Here is a 25,000-nt window from a genome sequence, read left to right as displayed (position 1 = left end):
AGTGAATATTTTCAAAATTAGTTAATAATAATATCATATTTTTATGATATTAAAGGATGCTGACAGTTGTTTTATTGCAACATTTCTCAAATGTTGCTAAACCAGTTTTGTCCTTGATACTCTTTATTTATTTATTTTAAATATAGAAGCACCTTTGGGATCTTCCTATCTGAAAAGGTAAGTAGCCTCAACTCTAACCAACAACCTCCCTACACACACACACACACACACACACACACACACACACACACACACACACACACACACCTCCCTCTTGGTTCCTTGTGTGCCTAATACTCTTCTGTCCATGTGTGTTTACCCATCAGCTGGGTTGGCCCCTGTACGAAGGGGATGACTTCCACCCACGGGAGAACATCGAGAAGATGTCTCGCGGTGAAGCGCTTACAGATCAGGTCAGCCCAGGTGTGTGTGTGTGTGTGTGTGTCTGAGTGTGAGTGTGCATTCTGTCTGCTTCACTTACATGTCAATCATTTATGGCGTTCAGTCTCTCTTCTGTCAGGACTAAATAACTCTGTTTGACTTACAGAAATGCACAAAATCCACAAGTAGCCGGAGGGAGCTTCAGTCGTGCAGACAGTGAAAGCAGCAGGGAGCGATGCTGAACTTTTCATAACAACCGTCAGTCCTGAAATTCAGTTCAGTCATTTATTATCTGTTTGTTCAGGGCTCATCTCCTCCCCATCCATGCTGACTTTTTAAATAAAGGGAGCCCTCCAAACAATTGTCTGGCTTCCTGCCAAAGTTGAGTATACAGGCTTACAGGCAGAGGAGCCCCCGCCAGCATTTGGCAGCAGTTCACCGGTAGCAGTGTTTGGTGGCAGATGATAACCTCCCGCTCAGAGGTCTGCTTTGAACAGCGAGGAGAATTACCCAGGGACGTGCTCCGTCCAACCCTTTGGCATATTTTAAAAATTGTCAACAGTTGGCAGTTTGAGAATAAATGATGTGCGAGGAGTGGAGCAGAAATGTAAATACAGGATTACTGTCAGGCTCTGGCAAAATGTGTCTTTCATGCTACTATTAGAGTTGGCAGGTTGAGGTTGGCGTGACCAAACAGGACATGAGCGCGCTCAGAAACCTGCATGCAAGGGAGTGAGTCAGATCTGTGCAGCCTCTGTGTTCCTGAGGAGCTTGCATAGGTTGAACCACATGTTTGATTGTCAAAAGTGAGAGAAGTACCTTCTCTGGGTTTAATCTGCTGAAAACTGTTACCCAGAAGTTATTGTAATAGTCATTAAATCACATCTTCATTGACGGATACCAAAGTATTCTAACTTGTAAATGAGAGTACAGGGAAGGTCATCAAATGTCTTTTTGAAGGAAACAGACAAGATTTCAAGTCTTTTCCAGCATAATTCAAAGATTCTCAGTGGGCTTTAAAGGTGGACCCTGTGGTGTCCAGTCACAGAGTTAAAAAGATGTCTGACGCTTCCATAGTCACTTTCATAATTTGAGCCCGATGAATCCTGTTATTGTCATCTTGGAATATGCCCCTGCCAATAGGGATAAAAATATTAATTAATGGAAAAACCTGATCGTTAAGTAGGCTCAGGTAGTCAGCTGACCTCATTTTTGGGCACATAATGTTGCTGAACCTTAGACCTGACCAGCTGTAGCAACCCCACTTCATAACAGGCTCGTGTGGTAGGGAGTGGGGTTAATGACTGCAGCACTTCATCCTCTTCTCTTCTTACCCTTTACCGTTTTCTTTCCACTCATTACAGAGTAGATCTGGACTCCTCAGACCACATGACCTTTTTGTTTTGCCTCCAGGAATATCAGAGCTCTTTTTTCCCCAATTAGCGTCACTGATATGTGGTTTTCTTAAGGCCACGAGTATTTTACAATTTGCTTGATACAAGTCAATAATTTGACCCTTTTTTTCCACAATGTCTTTCAAAATGTTTCTTTAACAAATGAGGAGCTGCTCATGTCGTTAGTTTGTGTTAAATCATTTGTTGCCAGCCGAAACACGTTATTCACCGCAGTAATTACCCAGCGGAAGGCTCTTAGTTATTTGTGTAGTTAAATCCATGTGGTGACTTTTCTTTTAGCCATATATATATATATACACACCAGCTGGAAAACTATTTAAAGGAGTTAAATACACAATCTTAAACTAAGCTGTGCACAACAAAAATCAGTTTTTGTGTTTAGTGTTTGCATTTCTTTGTCTCTGCAGGACAGATTGCCGTGGCTTCTCAAACTACACGAAGTCATTCAGAGGTGAGCGCTAACCAATCTCTACAAATACATAAGTTCTATCATTTCAAAGGACACAACATTGGCTTTTTTTTAAACCATCAGCCTTTTAAAGGTTGATGTGGGGGGTGTTGTCATCACATCAAAGGTTACAAAAAGGAGGGCGAGGCGGCAGGATTTTGACCTCGACTTCACAGTCAAGGTCAGAGGTCAAGTTTTCTAAAAATCTTGTGACTGAGGGAGTAAAACTGATGGCCGCCAGTGTTTTGTGGCAATTTACCCTAATATCTGCTGTAAGCCAACTGCACACACACACGTTTCATGAAAACAGGTATTTTTTATGACATAAAGGAGAAGATGATGGGTTTAGAGGTAGAGCTGAAGAGCAGAGGAGCGAGGTGAGAATGTGCAGGCATGAAATTGTCAAGAGAGAAAAAATGTCAACGATGGTCGTGAAACTTGAGATGAAAACCAGAGAGCCAGGAAAAACAGTTTGGGGAGTAAAGACAGATTAAGTGAGGAAAAGAGGTGAGGGAGAAGCAAAAAGTGTGTCGTCTTTTTCTAAAAACGTCAGCGGCAACATCAAAGAGTCCTTCTGCTTAACTCTTCCACACTCAGATGCACTTATTTTTCTCCATCCGCTCGTCCTTGCGTCAATCTTTTTCTCTTTAGTTGTTGAGACTAAAGTTTACTTTAAGCTTATTTTTTTCAGTCTGAACTTCAGTAGTTATTCATTCCTGCCCTCAGCAACTTTGTACATATGTTCATGTCTTCCTGTCACAGAGAGAGGAGTTCAGGCTCTGATGCTCTCCTGGTGTGCTCTGCACTGAAGCACCAGTACAGACGGATCCTCCTCCATGGCTCCAAAGCCCTCACTTCCCCTTCGGAGACAGACCAAGAAATCTTCCCTCCGGCTTCTCCTGATGTCTTTTTTCTTTTCCTTCGTGGTGACTATGAATTCATTTACCAGAGGATGGTGGCCCGGAGGGGTCACTATATGAAAGCCGACATGCTGCGTTCCCAGTTTGATACTTTAGAGGCTCCGTCTGATGAGGAGAATGTGTTGACACTGGACATCCAGAGGGGCATCGATGATATGGCTGTGGAGGTTGAAAGGCACTTAATCGACCACAGGTCAGGGCTACCAGCGTAGCCTTGACCACCACAACAGACCACATGGGATCCTTAGCAGCTGTAACATTGATATTCCAGCAAATATTCAGGATCCTGCAGGATTACATTTGAATGACTTTGGTGATTCCCTGTGTGGCTCTCCACAGCAACCAGGAAGTCACAGTTTCCACTTATTTGAAAACATCCAGCATCTACTCGATGGACTGGCACACGAGCTTGACAGTGGACATCAGATGTTTGCTTTTTTTCCCTCTTTCCCTGGAATATCTTGAAAACAGTTGAGCAGTAGATGAATCCACATGTTCGATTATTATATTGTCACAGATGCACTTCCTGATGTTCCCCTCCTAGTTACCCAGGCTTGGACAAAGACTGGAAAGTTGTGACTCCACGAGGCTGGTGTGGTGTCTCCTTCTGGGGTCCCTGTGGGCATCTTTAGCATGTAAGGTGAATAAGTTAAATACAACATGGAGCCCATTTTTATATAAACTTAAATCTATATAATTTTACAGAAATATAACATCTCTGTAAATTTTGTAATAGATTTAAAGGCCTCGGGAGTAATAAAAAGTATGATTAATGCCTTTATTAGGACAAAATTAATATTTTTAGATACTTGAAAACTAAATACCTACAAAGCTGTGATAGAAATGATTAACATGTCAACATGACAGACTAAGATGATGAACATCAGTGTAATCACACTGTCATGTGACATTTTAGCACCAGCAGTTTGCCTAAGTAGAACAACACAGAGTGTGTGGCCTTTACTGTTGTTCTAGTCCCTTTTGAATAGCTAATTAATGTCTGGTTTGTAGTGAGGATGAGAAATAAATCACTGTTTCAGTGTTGATGTAAAACCACAGAGTGTGGCAGGCTTGACGAGCTCACTAGTTATTTAGTGAAGAGTGGAATACACAGTATGTGTGATTTTCGAGAGTTCTAGCTGGTTGCAAACATTTAAATATTTAGGTGCCATTCTAATAAATGCATTGTGTGTATGTGTGTAAGCTTTGAAACTGAACCGGTTTGTGCGTATTTAAGGATGGTATCTTTTAAGAATATGCCATGGTGAAGATAAAAGGTTTTTACAGCCTGCTGTGATTTCTGCCTGTGGGGGTGTGTCCTGCCTTAGGTACCGCCCTGCTGTACTGCTAAGACCAGAGTGCTTAATTAAGGCCAGATAGATTTGTGTGGAGTGGAAGATGGTGCTAATTGTTTTTTGTTAAGTGACCAGCTTTTAGGTTTTTCTGTGTTTCTCTTCTTTTCATAGTGATAACATGTGACGAATCTCCTTTAGTTGTTGAATCCTTTAACTAAAAAAAACAAACATACACGTATTTCATTACTAATTTTGCCTTCTTTTTCAATCTGGACATTTTTTGTTACTTCTCCACATACCCTGGACTTCTGGACGTTTCGAGTGTTTGATCATAAATGATGTGATGCTGATCTTTTTAATAGTTGGAATAAACACATGGAAGCTCTTTATTTGTCCTGATGATTGTCCTCAACAAACCCAAAGATAGTCAGGTCACATAAGCATCTTTGTTTGTTTTAGAGCCCTAGAAAACTCTGCACAGTGTCTTCTCTGCTGAGAATGTTTCTTTATCATTTTCAGGATAACAAGTTTCTTCTGAGATTGAAATCTTCACACCGACAAAGTCGAATCATTAAAGAGATTTAACCTGAACACTTCACTGCTCCCCTCTGTGAGGTTCAGACCAAACACTCAGACACACTCTCTCACACCTGCACTTGTGGAGCTGTTCTAGTGTTGTGACTCATCTACAAACCTCAACCCGAATATTTTTGGAGCTTCTAATCCAGAAACCCCCCCTCCCGGCTACTCTCATATCTCACACATTCAGCCGCACACACACTTTGCTGGAGATTAACCCCCCCCCCCAGTCTGGCGGCAACAGACAAACACATGCAGGTTGTCAAGCAGAGCGCATCCATCTGATGACAGAGTACGTGTCCCGTGTGTCAGGTAGCTGTAAGCCCCCAAAAGGCAGGAATGGAAAGCAGAGGAACGCTCTCAGTTTAAGAACATCTTTTAATGTTGTTCAGTGCACGGGTCTGTACAGTTTCAGTAAGTGGAATAACACATTTGACCCAGTTTGTATATCTTGCAGAGGTGAGCATGCAGATGTGGATTTCTGGCTTACATTTTAATACTGTAGGCAATAACATGAGAATAACAATGAGTTAACTTTGACCTACTTTGCTACATCTCAGATTCAAATTGATTTTCATACAAGCCATACTAAAAGACTCTAAATGCCACCTAGTGTTTCTAGTGGGGTAGTGCAAGTTTAGATATTAGAAAGAAAAGCTTTGAGGAGTGTTATTTCTACAATTTTGTGGATTAAATACTTAATCATACTTATTCTTAATACATTATTACCCAAAAAGAACAATTTGTAGCCACAGAAAATCCTGCTAAACTAATGCTGCTGTTTGACCCTACTGCAGAACAACTGCAGAACATTATATTTGAACACAGAGGCGTGGAGGAAACGCATCTTATACAAAGCCTCATAAATTCAGCAACAAATAGCACGTATTTACATAAATGAGAAACAACAGAATTGAATTCAAAGTAAATAACAGCATTTAATAGTTCTGTTTACAACAGAGCCACGAGTCGTCTAAAGGATGTTGCTCAGTCTGTTGTTTGCTCGTGAAATCCACAAGGAGATAAATGAGCCTGCTCCTTATGGTGCAAAAATACTGCAGCATAGAGCTCAAGCTTAAGGGAGAGCATCACATCAGGTATTTCATGGCTGATGTGATTTTCTCTTGGCTGTGCAAACCTCACTTTCTGTACGTGTCTAACCTCAAGATAAACACTGACCTCCAAGCAGGTTTGGACTTTGCATGAAGTCATCTTCTTTCTTTGAACGTCTTTTGAAACTGAGTCTACGTTCGAAGACAAACTTTGTAATTATTTACGGTCTTTAGAGCCTGTGGTGCAGAAGCCGCAGTAGCAGCTAGACAGAGTGGGAACATCACGGAACATATTGCACTCCTGGCTCAGTCTGTTGGCTGAGAATGAGAGTGCAAATTTTCTGCGTGCATCCAGGACATCTGACTGTCTCAGGGTGCTAAAAGCTTTCATTAGACTGTCCAGGTGGCAACATGAAGAGGCCTGAGCTTTAAAGTGTGGCAGCAGAGAGATTAAATAACTTCCCCTAGGGATCAATAAAGTATTCCGATTCTGATAATAATAACAATATAATGTGAATATTTCTGCAAACTTGCATTGTTTTATGTCTACAGTCTATAACAACCCTGGTTCCAAAAAAGTTGGGCTGTTGTGTAAAATGTAGATAATGTAATAATACGCAAATCTCATAAACGCACACTATTTCTGGAAAAATATGAGCTCATTTTGAATTTGATGGCAGCAACACATCTTAAAAGAGTTGGGACGGGGCAACGGAAGACCAGAAAAGTACATTTTAGTAAAGAAAAACAAAACATTGAATGCCCATTTTACACCTGATTTTGTTCATCTACAACAGGTCAGTAACGTGATGGAGTATAAAAAGAGCATCTTCGAGAGGCAGAGTTTGTCAGAAGTAAAAGTGGCCTGTGATTCACCAAAAAAGTGAGTTTACAATTTGTGGAATAATTCTGATACTTTCCCACAATGCAAAAATGTGAAGATTTTGAATATTTTGTCATAATATTATCCAAAAAAAAATTCTAAAAAATCTGGACTGCATTAAAAACAGACATGATTCTGTGTTGGAAATCCCTGCATGTGATCAGGAAAACTTGCAGTAATTATTGTCTGTGAACGCAGTTCACCATGCAGGTTAAATGCAACAAAGAAACCGCATGTAAACAGTGATCCAGATCCATGCCATTTTCTCAAAGCTCGTTTAAAATGGACAACGTGGAAATTTTTTCTGTGGTGACAAAAACTTTATTTTGAAATTCTGGAAAATACGGACGCTGAAAACTGTCTAAAACTATCTGGCTTGTTATCGCCGTTCAGTTCAATAATGACTGATGATACTTGAGTGCATCGGTGTGTAGGAATTGGAAGTTTGCAAATCTAAAAATTCACCATCAACACTGAAAGGTATGTAGAGGTTCTAGAGACACGTATGCTCCATCCAGATGACAGCTTTTCTATTTCAGCAACACAGTGCTAATGCAGACTGTATCTATTACAACAGCACGACTCAGTAGAAGAGTCTGGGTACTGAACTGGCCTGCCTTTCAGATGTTTCACCAACTGGAAAGATTTGGAGGATTGTGAAAAATACAACAAAGAAACACAACATTCCTCTCCCAGAAGTCCAGCAGCTGGTTTCCTCGGTTCCCAGATTTTTACAGACTGATTAAAGAAGAGGGGGATGTTACGCAGTGGTAAACATGGCCCTGACCCAACTTTTTTGGGAAGGATGATACCATCAAATATGAAATGAACTTTTTTTTTTTTTTCATTTTTTAAAATTAATATATGGGTTTAATAGATTTGCAAATCATTGTATTCTGGTGTTATTTACATTTTACATTGTGTCTCAACTTTTGGGGAATTTTGAGTCTACACAGACCATGACTGGTGCATATAAGACAGTGAAAGGCATTGTGTTCTCTTGTTTCTAATATTAACCCACACACTCACACTTCAAGGACAATAAGGATGTAAAAATCCTCCTCCTGTTGTCTCACTTCTCAGTCAGTTTTACATGTACCTGTATACCTCAATATCATAGATGCATACAGCACTCACCATCCTCAGACCTTTAATTTGTTTGACTGAAGTTTAAAGTGTAAGTGTAGGACAACAAACAGAGTTTAACATTATGTGTGTGATATAAGTTAGTTTTTGAAAGTGCATCAAGTAAGTATGGCTTTTTATTCTCTTATGTTTTTATCTTTTGCAGTGTATATGTGCACGGATGAATACGTGTCAGAGACTAAGCAGGTGTTGTATAGCAGTGGTGAGATCTCCTCCTGTGCTGATGAGGGCCTGAAGGTTCGCCTTCCTGTCTCTGAAGCCCATTGAGCTCAGCTGCTCCAGCTCCTCCTTGAACTCTCTCTCTCTGTGATGGACCTGACACAACATGACACGAGAGTTATTTAAAGTCTTACTTATTAAAATAATGTGTGAAAGAATTCAAAATGAGATCATAATTAGCGATTTAATTGTGAATCCTTTTAAACAAATTGGAAAAGATTAATAAACCTTCCCAGATTTAGTGATTTTGTTAACCCAGACACCCAGTTTTGTTTCTGGGTATTTGGGTATGAGTCTCCCTTCAGGTGCAAAAACATCTGGATATGAATCAGAAGAAAGTCCAGGCGATGTGGGAAACAAAGGTAAATGTTTTGGGGAGGAAAAGGAGAGGAGGCGGCATGAAAAAAAGTTTTTATGAATAATTGAACTCAAAGAGATGGCCAAGTCGCTGCTGCGGGGGATAAAAAAGGAGCACTGCAATAAAATCGAAAGCAAAAAAGAGAAATAAGTCAATAAGTTTGTCAGAACCACACTCCCTCACACACTGGAGTAAGCAGCAAAAAGCTCTGTGGCAATAACCACCAGAGCTGAATGCTGGCAGCACTCAGCCGAGTTTAGTGGTTCTGCAGGAAAAAAGCGTCAGTATCTAAGAAAGGGAAAGACTAATGCCACCTTCCTTCCCACCAGAAAACAGCGACTCTACCGGGGCTGTAACCCACTAAGTAAATGTTGGATCCACAAGTAGAAGCACTGACTCTGAAACTTTAACGATTAACTAGAATTTGAGTCACTGAGGCCCAGCTGGACCTGCTTCAGTAGGTTAAAATGTAGGCTATAATAGTTTAAACCACTGAACAAATTAGACATCATTTGGCTCCATGAGATGTAGTGTGGTACTCTAATTTATCCACATTCATACCAGCAGCTGTTAATGCAAGCTGATATCAAGCAGTCAGTCACTCTTTATACTGCGTAGTTTTTTAAAAGTACTGAATCACTAAATATCAAAGGCGTGTATCATTTGCCTGCCTAAGGGAAATTCTCATTTACTGTCAAAACGCTATTTACTACTGATATTTTAAATTGAGACTCAACGTTGGAGACAGACAAAAAGTTTATAAGGTAGTACCTCGTTATTAGTGTTAGCCAGGGCCTGTAGCATCTGCTGTACAAACTGCTGCTGCTGCTGCTCTGTCGCTGAAGCAGCCTGTTGGCCGCTTCCTGATTGGCTGTTCGGAATGGAGTCAGATGGATGCTCAGAAGTGGCACCGATACCTGTTCCAGTGTTTCCGAGAGCATTCCTGCATGACGGGCAAGACTGGCGATAAGGTTTCTCTGTCTTTGAAACACAGTTCTTCCACCACAATAGATCTCCTTAGGTTGTTTTTACTCACGCAGGTATGAGAGCTGGAGCCTCTGCAGCCAGAGTATGCAAGCCCTGTTGGATCTGCAACAGAGCCTCCATGGCTCTGGGGTTCAACATGGCCGAGAGCAGCTCTGGAGCCTGCATCTGCACATTATTGATAATGGCAAAGTTATTAATCATACCCACTGAGCAACGGAGTCAGAGTAGAATCGTTTTCCTGCATTGCTAAAGATGATCATATCTACATGGATTTTATGAAAAACCATGGCATCTGTCCAGGAACAAGAAAATTATTAGTGTTCCTAATGTATTGCAGACATCTAATCCAGCTGAAAGACAGCAGGTTAACAGTTAGAGGAATAAGCAGACCTGCTGCAGAAAGACAGGGATCTCCTTTCTCATTTGCTGCTGCAGCTGAGGATTTCCAGCCAACAAAGGGTGGCTCAGAAGCATCTGCAACAATGCAAAAATGAAAGCAGGATGAACTATATAAGATATCTCTGCTGTTTAGGAAGAAGGAAATGTTGTCCTGCAGTTGCCTAGTGAAAATACTGCACATTTAAGAATTAAAGTGTCCATGCATCACCTGTGCAGCCAGGTCAGGGTTCTGGCTAAGGCAGTTTAAAAGACTGCTGACGTATGGCCCAGACAGCAGGCTCTCCAATAGACCTGGACTGGCAGTGATCTCTTCTAGCAGTGACTGCATGCCTGAAGCAGGAAGCCATTAATAGAATATTTTAAAAAGCAGTTCAATGATATCTTTAAAATATTTAACACATTTAAAAACATATAACCTAAGAATGCCTCAAGCATAAAGCTCATGCCTGCTGTGATGCTGCTTTGAGAGTTTGACCTAGCTCTGGATGTGGCAGTCAGTTCACTGAGAGGATCTGTCGAGTGACCAGAGAACGTCTGATTGGATTCACCCTCCAGTATGTGGTGATTTCCGGGTGATGTAGTCACCGATGCAGATGCTCCTACCTTCTGGTAAAAGGCAAAGCAGATATTAAAAAGAAAACAGGTTAAGCATACAAGATAAGTTTAACCTGACCTATAATAATCATCATTTTCAAAGTCACACCTGTAATTTTGCTTCTGGGTCAGAATTGTCAGTAATGACTTCAGGATTTTCCTGCTCTGACTGCAAATTTTCTAAAGCTTTGTCCTCATTGTTCATCATTTCTTCTATCATGTCAGGGTTCTTGATGAGCTCCAGCAACTGGAAAGAGAGATAAGTGCAAAAACATACTCAAAATATCGGAGGGAGAAATCAGGCAAGGAGGAAGCAACTGTACTCATACTGCAGTGAAATTAGAAAGGTTAAAATAACATTTTTGCAAGTGTCTACTCTAATGTTAGTACAGATGTTACAGTGCTCTGACATCCACTATACCCACCTGTGTTATGACATCTTTGTCGTTAAGCATATCTTCCACTTCTGGGTTTGTTTGCAGGAGCTGCTGAATTTGGGGATTAGACAGAATGAGCTTTCTGATAAGTTGAGGGCTAGAGGTGGAGAGGGTGCTCTGCACAAAGGGGCTGCCCAGGAGACGGTGCATCATTTCTGGGTCAGCCAGCAATCTGTTCTCCATCTGGCGCTGGAGCTCCGGGAAGAAGCTAGTCCCGCTGTCTTCAAGGACAAGGCTGTCCAGACCTTCTACTACAGAAACAAGGTGGAATCAACAGAATGACAGATTATAAGTTCACTGAGGAGCTGAGTACAGAGCAGCAGCTGAAGCTCAAACAAAGAAGTCTGGAGAAATGAGAACCACAAACTAGATTTATGAAAATAGTTAAAGGCGAGAAGAGTTCCCGTGTTCTGCACATCTTACCCAGGCAGAGAGGAGAAGTAGGGGAAGGTGTGATGTTATCCGGTTCAGGGTGGAGGTCTGGGTCAGTGGGAGGTGGAGCAGATGAATGCTGAGGCCTAAGACAGATACCCAGTTGTTTTTTCTTTTTTTACATAAGTTTGGTATAAATAGACTGTATATCAAAGGAACCTGAAGGCAGAAGTTACTTATTACTTAAAATTACTTCTACAATTTTAATTTTAAAGAGCAGAGTGTGCAGATCTCTGACTGAGAATCTTTGCAGACATAATATTTTGTTTAATACTTCATGTGATAGTGGGGTGATCAGATTCTATCAAATTAAATGTGGAGCAAAATGTACGTTGATGTGGGACAAAGTGGGAGACACTACCAGTGCTTTATATATACGACCTAAAATGTGACTTATATGTAATGTTCTCCCTGTACTCTAAAATCTCACCTTCCACAAGCTTCCAAGTAATAAGTAGTTTTCTTGGCTTTTTCATAGATTTATTTGATTTGCTTTGGGAAGACACTCATTAAATTCTGATAAATTTAATATTTTATTTGCTCTATTTTAATATTTTATTTTACTGGGTTTTAATGTAGTTTTTCATGAGGCTATATATTTTTATATATTTATATTATATATTATTTCTATATTCCCTGCTCTCTGCACAGACATTTTATAAAAGCCAAATAGAAAAGTGAAAGTTCTGTATTGTTGCACTTTGAAAACTAGAGCCAATAAAAATGTGGAATATTCTCTGAATATGCACAATAAACAGCAAAGAATAAAAATGCTGTGTAATCCCAATGTGGTACATGTGGTATCCAATGTAAGGCAGTGTTTTTAATATTTACTATGATTTAAAAGCAAATAATAAATATAGCTACAGCTAATGAATGTGCAGTTGCCTTTTATTAGTGCCAGATTTGTCTGCAATATTTTCTTAAGAGGTCACTAAAGTTCTTTGCAGCTGACTCTGTTGCATAAGTAAGGCGCAAAACACAGGAGGAACAATATTTAACACAAGCGCACACAATGATTTACTGACATATGTGACATGTAATTTAAAAAAGAAAGTAAAATCTGTCTTATTTTTTTTTCTTGATATTGAAATGAACTGACTACACTGTGTTTAGAAAACAGCACAATTTTTTGTAAATTCCCAATAAACTCACCACGCCTATGAGCACTATTTGGGTGATTGGACTCACATACAATTTTGCCCCTTTTAGTAAATCTGGACCTATATCTTTATTTTCTTTATCTTTATTAATACCAAATGTTGGTTTATTACTAGCGACGGCATGAACCCATGCCATAAACAGAGCAGGTTGTTCATACCTTTGGATCATGCTGAGGCGTACCGACCCATTTAGTCCTTTAAAGTGACTCAAGGGTTCAGAGTCTTTGAGGACTTGACTGGAGTGGATCAGAACCAGCTCCTCTGCTGAGGCTCCCAGGTGCTCTGACAGACCCCATTTAAACTGCACACACAGAAACACACAACCCCCATTGTTATTTAATGGTGTATTTAATGGTGATAACCCCCATTGTACCAGCTCAAAGATCAGCAGCAAAGACACCAGGGGCATATCCAGACAGGGGCCTCGGGTGGCACCAGCCAATATAACTTCCATCCTGGGGTCTCTCCACCAAAACCGTTAGATGAGGGCAGTGAAAGAAACAGTAATTCAATGTAGCAGAGTATGACTATTCAAGACTTTACTTAAGTACAGTTCCAGTGTACTTCTACTTTAAGTGATTCATGTTATGGTGTTTTCTATTTAAATTTACTATCTTTTGGAAGCAAATACTGTACTCTGCACTTCACACCATTTATTTTAGGAATTCAGTGAATTATTATTTTGAAGATTTTAAAATAGGAATCTACATAGTTATGGAATGCCAGGACTGCCAGAATTAATTAATTAAATACACCATTAAATAATTAATTCAATGTGTCAATAATTAATTAATTAAATATGTCATAAATATGTATTTAATTTATTATTGACACATTTAATAAATTATTTAATGGCGTATTTAATTAACTCATTTTGGCAGCCCTGGCATTCCATAGATGGTACATTATGCGGTTTGACTATAAATAAAGCGTACATGTAATATAATCATCTCCGGTGGAAAGATTTAAGTGATATACACATTAACAAACCAGTAACTACAATCCAATATATGATTTTGAATTGTGTGACAACAGTAAACCCACTGAATACACCCATATACATATAATAACATACAATCAGTGGCCACTTCATTAGGTACAACTATTCAGCTGCTAGTTAAACACAAATATCTAATCAGCCAGTCAAACATTTAGAGTAGAAAACATGATTAAAATGACCTGCTGAAGTTCAAACATGCTGCTGATGTTGAGAGCATCAGAATAGGAAAGAAAGGTGATCTGGCGATGGTTGTTTGAGAAAGACATGGTGATCTGAGCACTTTACAAACTGCTGATTTCCTATGATTTTAGCACATAATTGTCTCTAGGGTTTACAGAGAATGATCTGAAAAAGAGAAAATATCCAAGGAGTGGTCATTATCTGGGTGACAATGTCTTTTTGATGTCAGACGTCAGAGGAGCATGGCCAGACTTCTTCAAGCTGAAAGGAACGCAACAACTCAAATAACCCCTCTTTACAACCATGCATGCAGAAGAGCGTCTCTGAACACACAACACGTCACACTTTGAACAAGATGGGCTACAGCAGCAGGAGACCACAGCAGGTTTCAGTCCTGTCAGTTAAGAATAGGAAACTAAAAGTATGATTCAGCAAAACTGGACAGTATGAGATTGGGAAAACATTGCCTGGTCTGAAGAGTCTCAGTTTCTGCTGTGAAATTCAAATGGTACACAGTCAGAATTTGGGGTAAAGAACAGGAAATTATTGATTCATCCTGTCTTGTATCAGAGGTTTCGCCAGTGGTGGTGTAGTAATGGTTTGGAGGATATTTCACTGGCACACTTTGGGTACCTTAGTACAACTAAGCTTCACGTAAACACCACAGCCTACCAGAGTACAGTTGGTGGTCACTGTGACCCAAGGCGACCCTTTATCCATCTTCTGATGGCTGTTTACAGCACAATAAGGAGCCATGCCACAAAACTCAAATCCTCTTACACTGGTGTCCTGAACATGACAATGAGTTCACTGTACTCAAATGACTTCCACAGTCACCAGACCTCAATCTAGTGGAGCACCTTTGGGATGTCAAACATGGATGTAAATGATAAATGGACTGGTTCCTGTGTACAACATGCCTCATTCGTCCATTCATACAGCAGCACTGTACTTCATTGGTTTCTATCAAACATACGCACGCACATTTACACTCTGATAGATGCATCAGAAACCAACTTGGGGTTAGTATCTCCAGGATATTTAGCACGCAGATATAAAGGGACTGAACCGACCTTCTGATTAGTAGATGGCGTGCTCTAGCTCCTGAGCTACAGCCACCCCCTGTGATGTACACCAACAACTGTGTGATGCTCTCATGTCATGTGAAGATGCTGATAACTGCTTCCAGCACCTTGTTGAATCTATACCACAAACTTAAAGGGCGTCCAGATGTAACTAATGAAGTGGCCTTTGAATTATATTTTGTTACTGGATTCAGGGCCACTCTTTAGCTAGTACTCAACTTCGTGCTAAATACTTAAAAAAATACTCCTTTTTTGCCTCTTTTCACACAGTTATTCCATTCAAAACAATCTTCAAACGTGCAGAGTCACTTTTCACATAATAAATCTGTATTAGCACTCTGGGCTGCACATGAGTCCAATTCCAATTTATATACCACATTAGTACCTTTAGTGATCCGCCCCCTTAGTTCTTTAGCCACGTAAATTAACAAAAACATTAATTTCAGTCTATTATGGCATGAAAATAAAAGTCTCAGTGACGTTGTCAGCCTGTTATTACAAGGCTCTGAGGCCAGCTGGCTGATTGTGCTTCCCTGACCTGTCTGACGGTGCAGTCTCCTCTAACGATGAAGTCTCTGCTCTCCGTGACACTTGTGACGGTAACGTGGATCCTTTCAGCCCTGCGGCGGTGTCTCGGTGTTGTAGTTTCGTCTTTCACTGCTGCCGACATCACTTGTCCGGCCCGCGGGCCTTTAAACACGGTGCAGAGCAGGAGCACACCGTCCCGACGCGGGCTGCGTGTCTGTCCCGATGACTCGGCAATAAGTTATGCGGATGTGTGCCAGCTGAGGCCACACCGGTCACTGAGGTGGACACGCAAAGCCCACACCTAGCTGCTACTATGCACAGATCTGATGCCCCTGCTGCCTGTTATAACAGTTTTTGAGTGCACTTCGACTAACAAAAATAAAATACTTAATAATAAGCCAGTTATGTAACCAGACTTAACTTAAAGATATAGTGCACCATAAAAATCAGACAGCAGTTCAAATCCTAGATGCTCTCAGTTCACTTTTAAACTCTCATTCCAGCAACAATAATGAATCATTATAATTTTAACAGCCTCCAAAGGTGACGCACAGGTGATAAGTGGTAATTGATGACAATAGTCTAAAAAATTTTTAAATCCTTCTTCCTTTTGAGATTTGACCCAAGCAGATTTAAAGTATCTTATTTTCATCTGGCTCATGTTAACATCTAATGACTCAAATACAATTTTTTTTTGGCTTGTTTGAGGCACTTTTACACTTTTTTTAAAAATTCCTCTTAGGCTCTTCGATGCTTTCACACACAAAAAGTAAAACCACATTTTCACTGAAAAAGTAATTTATTTACTTAACAGTGGGAAAATAAAGAAACAAAACAACTTTGCATTACACACCTGTCATTTTGGCAACAAAACCTTTAAAGATCAGGCACAGAGCCTTCAACAGTACAGGAGATCCAGAGGCACTCTGAGGCCTGAAGAGGGCAGCACGATGTGCCAAGCAGCTACTTTAACACAAGCTTAGAACGTTTGTCGCTATTTCAGAAAGCCTCTTGTAAATCTTATTTAATTGTGTAACATATCGTGCCAAATCTAGCTTTTTCTGTTAGTGTGTGTGTGTGTGTGTGTGTTTAGGGAGGGCATGCAAAACAGACTGACCAGGAGTCTAAGATTTAACAACAACAACAACAACAAAAAAACCCTGATTTTGATCAATAGTGGGAATATTCTTCAGGGGTTTCTTCATTTGTTTATTTCATTTTGTTTTCAGGCATTTTCCTTCTGAAACCTTCATAGATCTGCCTCTGAGCCCTTCTTCCCTTTCTTGTTTCCCTGTGAAACAGAAAATTGCAGAAAGGACACAATTATTTATGGATATCAGATCTGTTTGTGTGCTTTTATTAATTCAAGTCAAAAGATGGATGTAGAAACAGAACATAAATGAGGCAAACACAGTCTTTATCAACTGGGGAAAAAAGAAAAAAAAAGAAACCATATTGACTTAAAAATAAAGAAAAAGTGTTCAAATGCTCTGACCTGAATCTAAGCTCACTGCTCCCCTGACTGGGCCGAGTAAACTCTTTATGTTTCTGTCCTTTGGCTTACTTACGCTGACACTTTCTGACTTTACCTGCCTTACAGGCTGAAGTTTTTCTGTTAGGTTTCCACAGTTTCTACAGAAATCCACGAAAGCAATGAGGTGCATGCATGATCATAAACTAGTATGCAGTCAGTTCAGCGTAAATGAAGATGGAGACAACACTTTAACACCAGTTCTTCTCTCCTACAATGAAGATACCACACAGAAGAGTATTTGTACTCTCACCTGGTGCTTTGGTTGTTCTGACTGCAGTCCTTTTACTTTAGATCTCTCTTGTTCGAGGGCAGCGTGCAATAATGTTACCTAATTAAAATGAAAAACACAGATTTACAAATTTAGAATCCCCCCCAACACACTCTCTCTCTCTCTCTCTCACACACACACACACACACACACACACACACACACACACACACACACACACACGTGGTTACACAGTTACAGACCTGTGAAGACAGCTCTTCTTTAATATGCAGTAGCTCCTCTACCTGTAGAAGAATTTCTGCTTTGTCTTTCACTGAAAAAGAGAGAGAACAGAAACATCACACACTATATCTTCATCAGGAAAGGAAAGGATAGTCAAAACAACCACTTTTTGGACAATGATTCTCCCCCACAGTGGGTTTTAAATCAAGACAATTGAGATGTGACTCAATCGCAGGCAAACACATTACATTCGTTGTTTAGCAATTGCAGACAACAACATACATATTCCTCTATATTCAGTCAATCCTACCTTTGTTTGCAGGTCACTCTTACTTACAATGACTTCTCTTTGGATCTCTTATTAGGAGTTGGAGGGAAAAGTTAAGAAATGCAAGTTCACTTAGAACAGCAGCTTTCATCTACTTCATTTGTCATGAAATAAGACGGCCTTAGCCGTCTATGAAAATGCTAGTCAGTCAATTCTGCCATTACTTTTGAACCACTGAAAATGGAGGACTGTGCATAAATATATCGATAATTCAGAATCATTTAATGCAGAAGTCTGCACCTCACCCACATCTCGATTGTTTGATTTAAAATCCAGAAGTGTTGTCTTGTTGTACAGAAGAAAAAATTACAACAACAACAAAAAAGTGTCATTGTTCAAATACTTTTGGACCAAACTGTATCTACTGTGTTATCAAACTCACTCTCTCCCTGCTGCAGCATCTTCAGCAGCTGAGCATTTCTTGCTTTCACCTCTTTGTATTTTACCTGCAGAGACAAAAAGAAAGATTCTTTTTGTAGCACTGGACACAACAGTGACGCAATAAGTGTTGGCTGCAGGTGTGGTCACCTTTCCTTTTTTCTGTCACAGTGTTACAGTGGGGAACGCTCATATTAATCATGCATATAGTTTCAACGACGAGTGAAATAAGCCAAAAGCTTCAGACTGATCAACATGCTCACGTTCTGACATTTTCAACTCTTGTCTCTGTATGGTGTTACTGAGAGTGGATGCACTAACGTGGTTATCTCAGACTCACAGCTTTGATTTGATTTGATTTGCTTTTCGGTAATCTCAGTTCAGTGAGAGACTGAGATTACCGAAAAGCACCACTGAACGACACAGGAAATCATTCCTGCCTGTGGCCATCTCCCTGTACAACGCATCCACTTAACACACTGTTTGCTGCTACAGCTACACATGTTTCTTTTCCAACTATTTATTTATAAGTGACTTATGTATGTATGTATGTATATATATGTATATATATTGTACTATTCTTAGTTAGCGTATTGTCTGTCTTGTCTTAATGTTGGTTTAAAATGGAGCACTGTAACAAAAAATAATTTCCCCCAGGGATCAATAAAGTATTCTGATTCTGATTCTGATTTGGCTCTGTGCTGTTTAAAGGGCAGCAAATCAGCGGAAAGTGGCTCGCAGGGAGAGGAACTAAAACTGCTTGTTTCACACAGTCAAAGAGGGCTGAACAAAGGCAAGAATGAGAAAAATTGTATTTTTGAATTATGAATCATCCAAAGCTACTCTAGTAGAGTCCAGTGATAAAAATATGCAGTTGAAAATTAAATATGTAGACTTTTTTTTTTTTTACAGAAGAAGTCCACACTAACTAACAGTGCCATAGCAGCCCACAGCCTACGTGAGTTGAGTAAGAACATCTTAATGATGATGACAAACCAACACTAAACCCAACCTGTTTGGCTTTAAACATGGCAGAGATTTTTCTGATTAACTTCACCGTTTCTACAGCTGTGAAAATCAAATTTCCTTTTTGTGACTCATCATACAGGAAAAGACAAAGAAAATCACTGTCCTTCTGAAACTGAAAGATGATTAGATCAGATAACTGTTTATGGGTGCTGACCTCCCACTGTGAAATGTTTTTTTTTAGCTTATCAATTTCCTGATCTTTCTTCTCCAGCTCATACTTCAGCTGCTCCGCTCTGGGGTCCTAACAGGAAGAAAAACATGAAATAAAATCAGCAAGTAAAGAAAAAGAAACTTCACTTTGGTAATGGTGCATGTATGCAGTTTCACAAACAGCTTTTCAGATGTACCTTGAGGCAGTTAATCACTAACCAAAACTCAAAGGAAAAGCTAACTTTGTTCACTTTCATACCCGAGTTAATGAGAGAGCTATGCGAGTATTTTGTGGTACTTGTGTCCACTCACTGGTTCGTGTTCTGTTGACGTGCTGACTTCTTGTCCCTGGCTGTTCGTATACTGCTCGCGTCTTTTCTCCCGTTGGATTATCCGACTGACATCATCTTCCAACTTATTAAAAAAACGTTCGTCCTGCCCGACTCCCAGTGCTAAATTAGCCGTTCTGGAGTCCTGGAAGGTAATTTGGTTGATGTTTTACACATTTTTTTAAGTTACAAACAAAATATTAAAAAATTAATTTTATCTTTAATTCGTCCCTCACTTGTTCATTCACATTTCTGTGCAATCTATAAAATATAAAGTAAACAGAGTGGAACCGGCTCACCTCTTTCTCTTGTTTTCTACTTAAATTTTCTGCAAAGAGAAAACACAATGCAATAACTAGTTACAAGAAAATAACAATATATGCAATGTAGTAAATATGAGGTCCATATATAAGACTTTAAAGTAATCTGTAAGCTGGTCTCACCTGCACTGCTTTCAGCCTGGAAGTCTTGCAGAGAAACTGTCTTTTTGTCTTTTGCCTGCTGATTCTTCTTTTTGTCCTTCTTGCCTCCACCTTCTTTTCCTGACCGTGACTTTGGCGAGGACGTGTTTGTGTTGCTCTGATGAATGAAAGCAGATGCTTTGACTTCAGTTAGCTCAAGTTCTTGCTTTGCATACCAGAAATAAATTCTGTTTTGTTTTTAACCCACAGAAACTCAGGCAGAGTCATTTAAAACAAGATCCTTTAATCACCAACATGAAGAAGGAATAAGGTAATACGCTGACTTATAATTTAAGTGAACATGTCACAGGTGTGTCAGAGCGATGTGCGACTTACGTAAAAGTGAACATACAGCTCTGACATCTGTGCCCCCAAATGTGGCTTTCAAAATGAGAATATTAGTGTTTTTCTGCAGCGTACCTGCTTCTGTTGTTCATACTCCAGTTTACTTAAAATCAAGGCTTTTTCCAAGTCTGCCTCATATAGTTCTGTGGTTATCTAAAAGAAAAGGAAGAACATTGAATTTTAGGGACTTTTCGTGCTGTGTGTAAAGTCAGGTGTGGCCTGTGCTGCTCTATGAGGGACAGTCATACAAGTTTTACTATCTCACTCATCTGTAATGTGAGTAGCTGTCATTTCTAAACCTGCTCGTCTCTCTGCTTCCACTGCTGCCAACCCTCCGACGGTGTATCCTGGTCCACCGACGTAGGATTGAGAAGTTCACCGGCTATTCCTGACAGCGTCATACAGGGAGAAGGGGCAGAAGATTTCTGAGGAATCTTTTTGAAGGCCAGATTACGCAACTAATAGAGAGAAAGATAAAACAACCTGATGTCATCATTATTGACATAAACACAAATTCTATTGTTAGCTGTAGAAACCATCAACTTGTCTATGTGCGCGCAGCAACAACAAAAAACGGTCTGTTTTCTCAGGATGTATGCTGCCTGTGGTTTGTGTCTGTGGAGTGGAGGAGGATTTGTTAATGTGTTTAAGTGGGTGTTGGGCCTGAACACATTCCTTTTAATTGTGCTGCAACATTGTTATTCTCAGAGCTGAACATTTTCATTTTCCCCATTTTGTTTTTTAACGAACCGGTCAATAAAATATATATATATTTTTTAATATTTACAGAGTCCAAGGAGACAGTCTTCAAATCTTCACATTACAGATTCTGAGGCAAGATCATGTTTTAACTCCCTGCTTATGTAAGTCTAATTTCTGTCTAACTACAGTCAGATGCAAGAACAAAAAACCAGAAAACTTGCACTTTGAACTGATTAACTGTGCTGAAACCAATTTTTTATTATTTAGTATTTTTTTCCTGGGATTGGACCAATTCCATATAAGAATTTAGCCTGCAAAATCCACTGGATGCTGTCTACTCCTATGTTATTTGATTTATTAAAGATGAAAGCTATCACACTGGCAGCTTTGAATAAAAATCTGGCCAGATATCAGTATCACCAAGAAGGCAGAAAGCATACCTGCATGCTCATTTATGAGGACTTGGTATGTAGGCTTCTGCAATGTAATAGCTTTAGATAAGTTCAGCGCTGATAACCAGAGACTAGTTTCACAACCATCACCAAATGATGTTAAAAATCATAGGGGTTTGTCTGAATCTTGAGGTTTTCTCTGTAATATTGCACTTTACAATATAAAATTTTAATGACCTCAACGAAATACAACTTACACACTTATCATCTGAACAGCATTTGTTTCACTTCATTAGTAGCAAGCACACCAAAAGCAAACCACAACCTGTTTACCTCTCCCTGCCCTCTGCAGTTTCGCTTCAGGAGAAGTGAAACGACTGAAGAGCCTGATCTTTCTTCATGTCACTGCAAAATAACACATATGTAAGAGGCAGAGAGCTGCAGGCTGTTCATCTCACTCATTCACCTCATTTGCCTCACTCTGCTGCTGCTCTTTCTTCTTCTTCTTCTTGTCTTTCTTCTTGTCATTGCCCTGAGCAGCTTTCCCTCCGGCTGCACCTGCTTTTCCTTGTCGGGGCTTCCCAGAGGAGTCCCGTCCAGTTTTGGTGGTAGCCTTCCCCGACTCGGAGGTGTCCGAATCCGAATCTGAATCTATCTGTAGCAGGGCAAAGCGGGATGCTGTGGTGGGGACTGTGATCATTGCAGACGATGCCATCGTGAGAAGGCAAACTGAACGATGAAAGCAGATAAATGTACAACAGTTTATTCAGAATAACTTAGAGCAGATCATAAAATGACGAGTTAGCGCATATTCACAACCTGTTTGTTTGTTGTTGGGTTTTTTTTAGTACCACAGTATTTCAGCCAACACCTCCATACAAAGCTACACACGGAGTCAGCACTGTGATCTTATGACAACAGACAGTATTACAGATAAATGTAAACCATTTAAAGAGCTCCGTTACAAACAGTTAGTGGACACAGCTAGATTAGCATCGCATAGCAGCAGCGTAACAGCTAAGGCTTAGCCAGTGTTGTTAGCTCCTAAACAAGTGCAAAAGTGCCGCTCCATGTCAGTTAAAAGCACACGCGTGGACTCACGTTGATCTCCTTTTTTCAATGCGCTCACTGACTTGTGTTAAAGAAGGATTACTCACATGAAAACTGTCTGAGGATACTTTCACCTGTTCGCAAAGGGGCTGAGGGTTATCGTTGGTTTGCTACCAGCGATTGTCTCAAAAGAGTACAGAAGCCCGGCGGTGTCAAAAAGGGAAAAGGCTGGGATTCCCTTATCCTCTGCGATGCGGATGCAGAAAAAGAAGTGTTTACGATATGTGCAGATATATCGGTTATTGTGTGCAGCATGTGCGCAGTTTGTTGACCGAATCGCTTTTTAAGGCCAACTGCACAATACTAAGCGATTATCGCACAATAACTAGCTAGTTTAGCCTGTTGTCATGGTTACACCTTAGTTGTCGGATGTCCAATCACGACCTACCGTGTTCGTCATATTACAACAACTATCATATCACCATGACAACCGAACGGAAATACGCATTGGCGTAAAACAAATTGAAATATAAGACAAAGATAACCCAAGTAAATATAAAATGTAAATTTAAAGGTTGATTTCATTTATTAAGAAAAGAACTATCCAAACCTACCTGCAAAAGTAATTGCCCCTTAATTCTAATGCTTTTAATTTATAAATTTCATTGTCAAGTATGTTGGTTTTATTGCATGTTAAAAAATAGTGACCGCATTTGCAAGTTTTTTTTAATTACTAGTGTATAAAATGTACAAGAAGAGAAAGATCACAGCACCCTCACACCAAAATTAGGTTTGAATAAGCCCAGATAATCAAGACAATACAGTGAGGTGAGCATTTTAGTGTGTTTAATAAATTAGATTGTGAAAAGAGTAAACCAATATAAAAATAATAATAATCTACACAGCAATCAACATAAAACTACATACATAAAGTCCACACAAAGTTGTCATCAAAAAGCTTTATAATCCTGCAACAGTGCAGCATATTAAACCTTAAGCATTCACAATGAAGGATTAAAGATAGTGCTCCATAAACAAAATTGCTTTAACTAATTAATGAAAACTGTCTACGTTTTATGAGAATGTTCCAGCTTGCTGACTGACTTTGCATCAATGTAGTGGATATGGATAATGATAAGTATAAGATGATATATAGAAATACAAGAAAAGAGCCAACATATTTATGGCACATTTATGATTTAAGACATTTGAAAACTTGAAAGGTTTAGAACCGCCCCAAAAAATATGTGGGAAGAACAAAAACGTGTAGGATAAAAATTTCTAACCATACTGGAAGACAAATAAAAGGACTGAGCAAAGAGTAATGAGATTTTACTGCATCATCTCTCCAGGTCAACAGTTTGCAGTTCTTATTTTTTATGATGGTGCTGTTGTAGAAAGGTGAAATAAAACAGGGGAAAAAAAGCAAAACAAAAATAATTATTGTTACAAGAAATTTAAGTTCTTCTGGCCTGAACTCTAAAACCCCATTAAGTCATTGCATTGAGTGCCTTACAACATCAAACAGCTTTGTTTACTTCCTGGTATCTACTACTGTTCCTGACATCTACATAAATACATCACCTGTCAGTGTTTCTGAGGACTTCTATAGAGTCCTCCAGGATTGACTCAGTGCTCATACCCACAGCAGACGGTCGCCTCCCAGTGGTAGAACCAGAGAGCTGCAGGTCAGCTGGAGTGATTTGCTTCAGATCCCTGCGACACAAACGGACTGGTGTCATCTCCAAACCTTCCCTAGACTCATCTCCTACTCTCCTCCCCAGGGACGGTGTGAGCATTTGGGTGTATTCTGGCATTTTTGTCTTTTTGAGGGTTTGGCGGTTAGAAGAAGAAGAAGGGCACTTGGTTTGGTTTTCATTTCTGTTCATACAGAAATCATTGTATATCTTTTTGTCCATTTTCTCTGCATTTATTTTTTGGTATGTTGTTACAATATGCGTCCGTGTTTGAACCTCCTCAGGATGAGTTTGGGCTTCATTTGAAGAAATCTGCATCTTTTGCATAGGTTTGTGCTCCTGTGGGCAAGAAGGCTGATCATTAGGCTGCAATGAATCGCTGAAGATCACTCTGAGTTTCTTTTTGAGCTGCCGGCTGGTGCTTTTGTAGAAGTAAAGCTCTTTCTCCAGATGCTGCAGTCTGTCTTGTGTTGCCTGTTCTGCCTCTCCTGGAGCACCCTCTGAACACATATGCAGACATACTGTGAAACCAAGTGTCATAAAACAAATTCAAGTTCAAATCCAGGCTCCACAAATTTCCTCACCTTTAAGTTTCTGCAGCAGCAGCTGGATGTTGTACTGGTGATCTCTGTGTTGCTGGGTGAGCCTGCGAT

General features: G+C 39.8%; 4 protein-coding genes across 12 annotated transcripts in view; 1 reads left to right on the top strand and 3 right to left on the bottom strand.

The window, feature by feature from the left end:
* Window positions 1-4,838, top strand: part of LOC308404587 (putative gluconokinase) — a 6,841-nt gene extending 2,003 nt beyond the window's left edge. For 4 of the 7 annotated variants that reach the window (XM_080894720.1, XM_080894721.1, XM_080894722.1 and 1 more), the window contains 5 exons: window positions 147-177; window positions 327-413; window positions 2,204-2,247; window positions 2,372-2,425; window positions 3,007-4,838. In XM_080894720.1, the coding sequence (XP_080750846.1) occupies window positions 147-177; window positions 327-413; window positions 2,204-2,247; window positions 2,372-2,425; window positions 3,007-3,376 (586 nt within the window). In that variant the 3' untranslated portion in view covers window positions 3,377-4,838. Of the gene's footprint in view, window positions 1-146; window positions 178-326; window positions 424-2,203; window positions 2,248-2,371; window positions 2,426-3,006 lie in introns of all 7 variants that reach the window. The other 3 variants (XM_080894725.1, XM_080894724.1, XM_080894726.1) reach the window with 3 other exon arrangements.
* A 2,133-nt stretch (window positions 4,839-6,971) lies between these two features.
* Window positions 6,972-15,892, bottom strand: LOC308404340 (ubiquilin-1-like). 3 transcript variants are annotated; one of them, XM_080894369.1, is made up of 11 exons: window positions 15,512-15,892; window positions 12,867-13,009; window positions 11,537-11,631; window positions 11,102-11,364; window positions 10,786-10,923; window positions 10,499-10,685; window positions 10,291-10,412; window positions 10,074-10,157; window positions 9,733-9,848; window positions 9,468-9,639; window positions 6,972-8,434 (listed from the first exon to the last, which is right to left on the bottom strand). In XM_080894369.1, the coding sequence occupies exons 1-11, from the start codon at window positions 15,641-15,643 to the stop codon at window positions 8,291-8,293; spliced, it is 1,596 nt and encodes a 531-aa protein (XP_080750495.1). In that variant the 5' UTR covers window positions 15,644-15,892; the 3' UTR covers window positions 6,972-8,290. The 3 variants fall into 3 exon arrangements, with proteins under 3 accessions (XP_080750495.1, XP_080750494.1, XP_080750496.1); XM_080894368.1 differs by having other exon boundaries at window positions 10,499-10,688; window positions 15,512-15,891; XM_080894370.1 differs by having other exon boundaries at window positions 10,529-10,688; window positions 15,512-15,889.
* A 407-nt stretch (window positions 15,893-16,299) lies between these two features.
* On the bottom strand, window positions 16,300-23,023 carry gkap1 (G kinase anchoring protein 1). The gene is made up of 12 exons (XM_080893406.1): window positions 22,758-23,023; window positions 22,067-22,329; window positions 20,806-20,964; window positions 20,582-20,659; window positions 20,144-20,279; window positions 20,000-20,028; window positions 19,684-19,845; window positions 19,376-19,462; window positions 18,197-18,260; window positions 17,507-17,577; window positions 17,286-17,363; window positions 16,300-16,792 (listed from the first exon to the last, which is right to left on the bottom strand). The coding sequence occupies exons 2-12, from the start codon at window positions 22,313-22,315 to the stop codon at window positions 16,751-16,753; spliced, it is 1,155 nt and encodes a 384-aa protein (XP_080749532.1). The 5' UTR covers window positions 22,316-22,329; window positions 22,758-23,023; the 3' UTR covers window positions 16,300-16,750.
* A 444-nt stretch (window positions 23,024-23,467) lies between these two features.
* Window positions 23,468-24,998, bottom strand: LOC308403936 (kinesin-like protein KIF27; the record flags this gene model as incomplete). The annotated part of the gene is made up of 2 exons (XM_080893724.1): window positions 23,468-24,847; window positions 24,932-24,998. Coding segments are annotated over 2 exons (684 nt in total), but the record flags the coding sequence as incomplete, so codon positions are not given.
* Between the last annotated feature and the right edge of the window lie 2 nt (window positions 24,999-25,000).

This window comes from Rhamphochromis sp. 'chilingali' (genome assembly GCF_963969265.1).
Source record: "Rhamphochromis sp. 'chilingali' genome assembly, chromosome: 10".
Lineage (NCBI taxonomy): Eukaryota > Metazoa > Chordata > Actinopteri > Cichliformes > Cichlidae > Rhamphochromis > Rhamphochromis sp. 'chilingali'.
The sequence above is the reverse complement of the archived record's forward strand: the minus strand, read 5'-3'. Positions and strand labels throughout refer to the sequence as shown.

What these genes read in the sequence shown, in the direction of transcription:
- LOC308404340 (XM_080894368.1), bottom strand. Translation starts at nt 15,643, where the DNA reads ATGTCGGCAGCAGTGAAAGACGAAACTACAACACCGAGACACCGCCGC. An exon ending in CGCCTCAGCATGATCCAAAG is followed by an intron (nt 11,632 to 12,866) that starts GTATGAACAACC and finishes TATCTGTCTTAG; the next exon opens with GCCTCAGCATTCATCTGCTC. An exon ending in TCCCTGTCTTTCTGCAGCAG is followed by an intron (nt 9,849 to 10,073) that starts GTCTGCTTATTC and finishes AATAATGTGCAG; the next exon opens with ATGCAGGCTCCAGAGCTGCT.
- gkap1 (XM_080893406.1), bottom strand. Translation starts at nt 22,315, where the DNA reads ATGGCATCGTCTGCAATGATCACAGTCCCCACCACAGCATCCCGCTTT. An exon ending in AGCAGAGTGAGGCAAATGAG is followed by an intron (nt 20,965 to 22,066) that starts GTGAATGAGTGA and finishes TCTCTCTATTAG; the next exon opens with TTGCGTAATCTGGCCTTCAA. An exon ending in AGTATGAACAACAGAAGCAG is followed by an intron (nt 20,280 to 20,581) that starts GTACGCTGCAGA and finishes TTCATTCATCAG; the next exon opens with AGCAACACAAACACGTCCTC.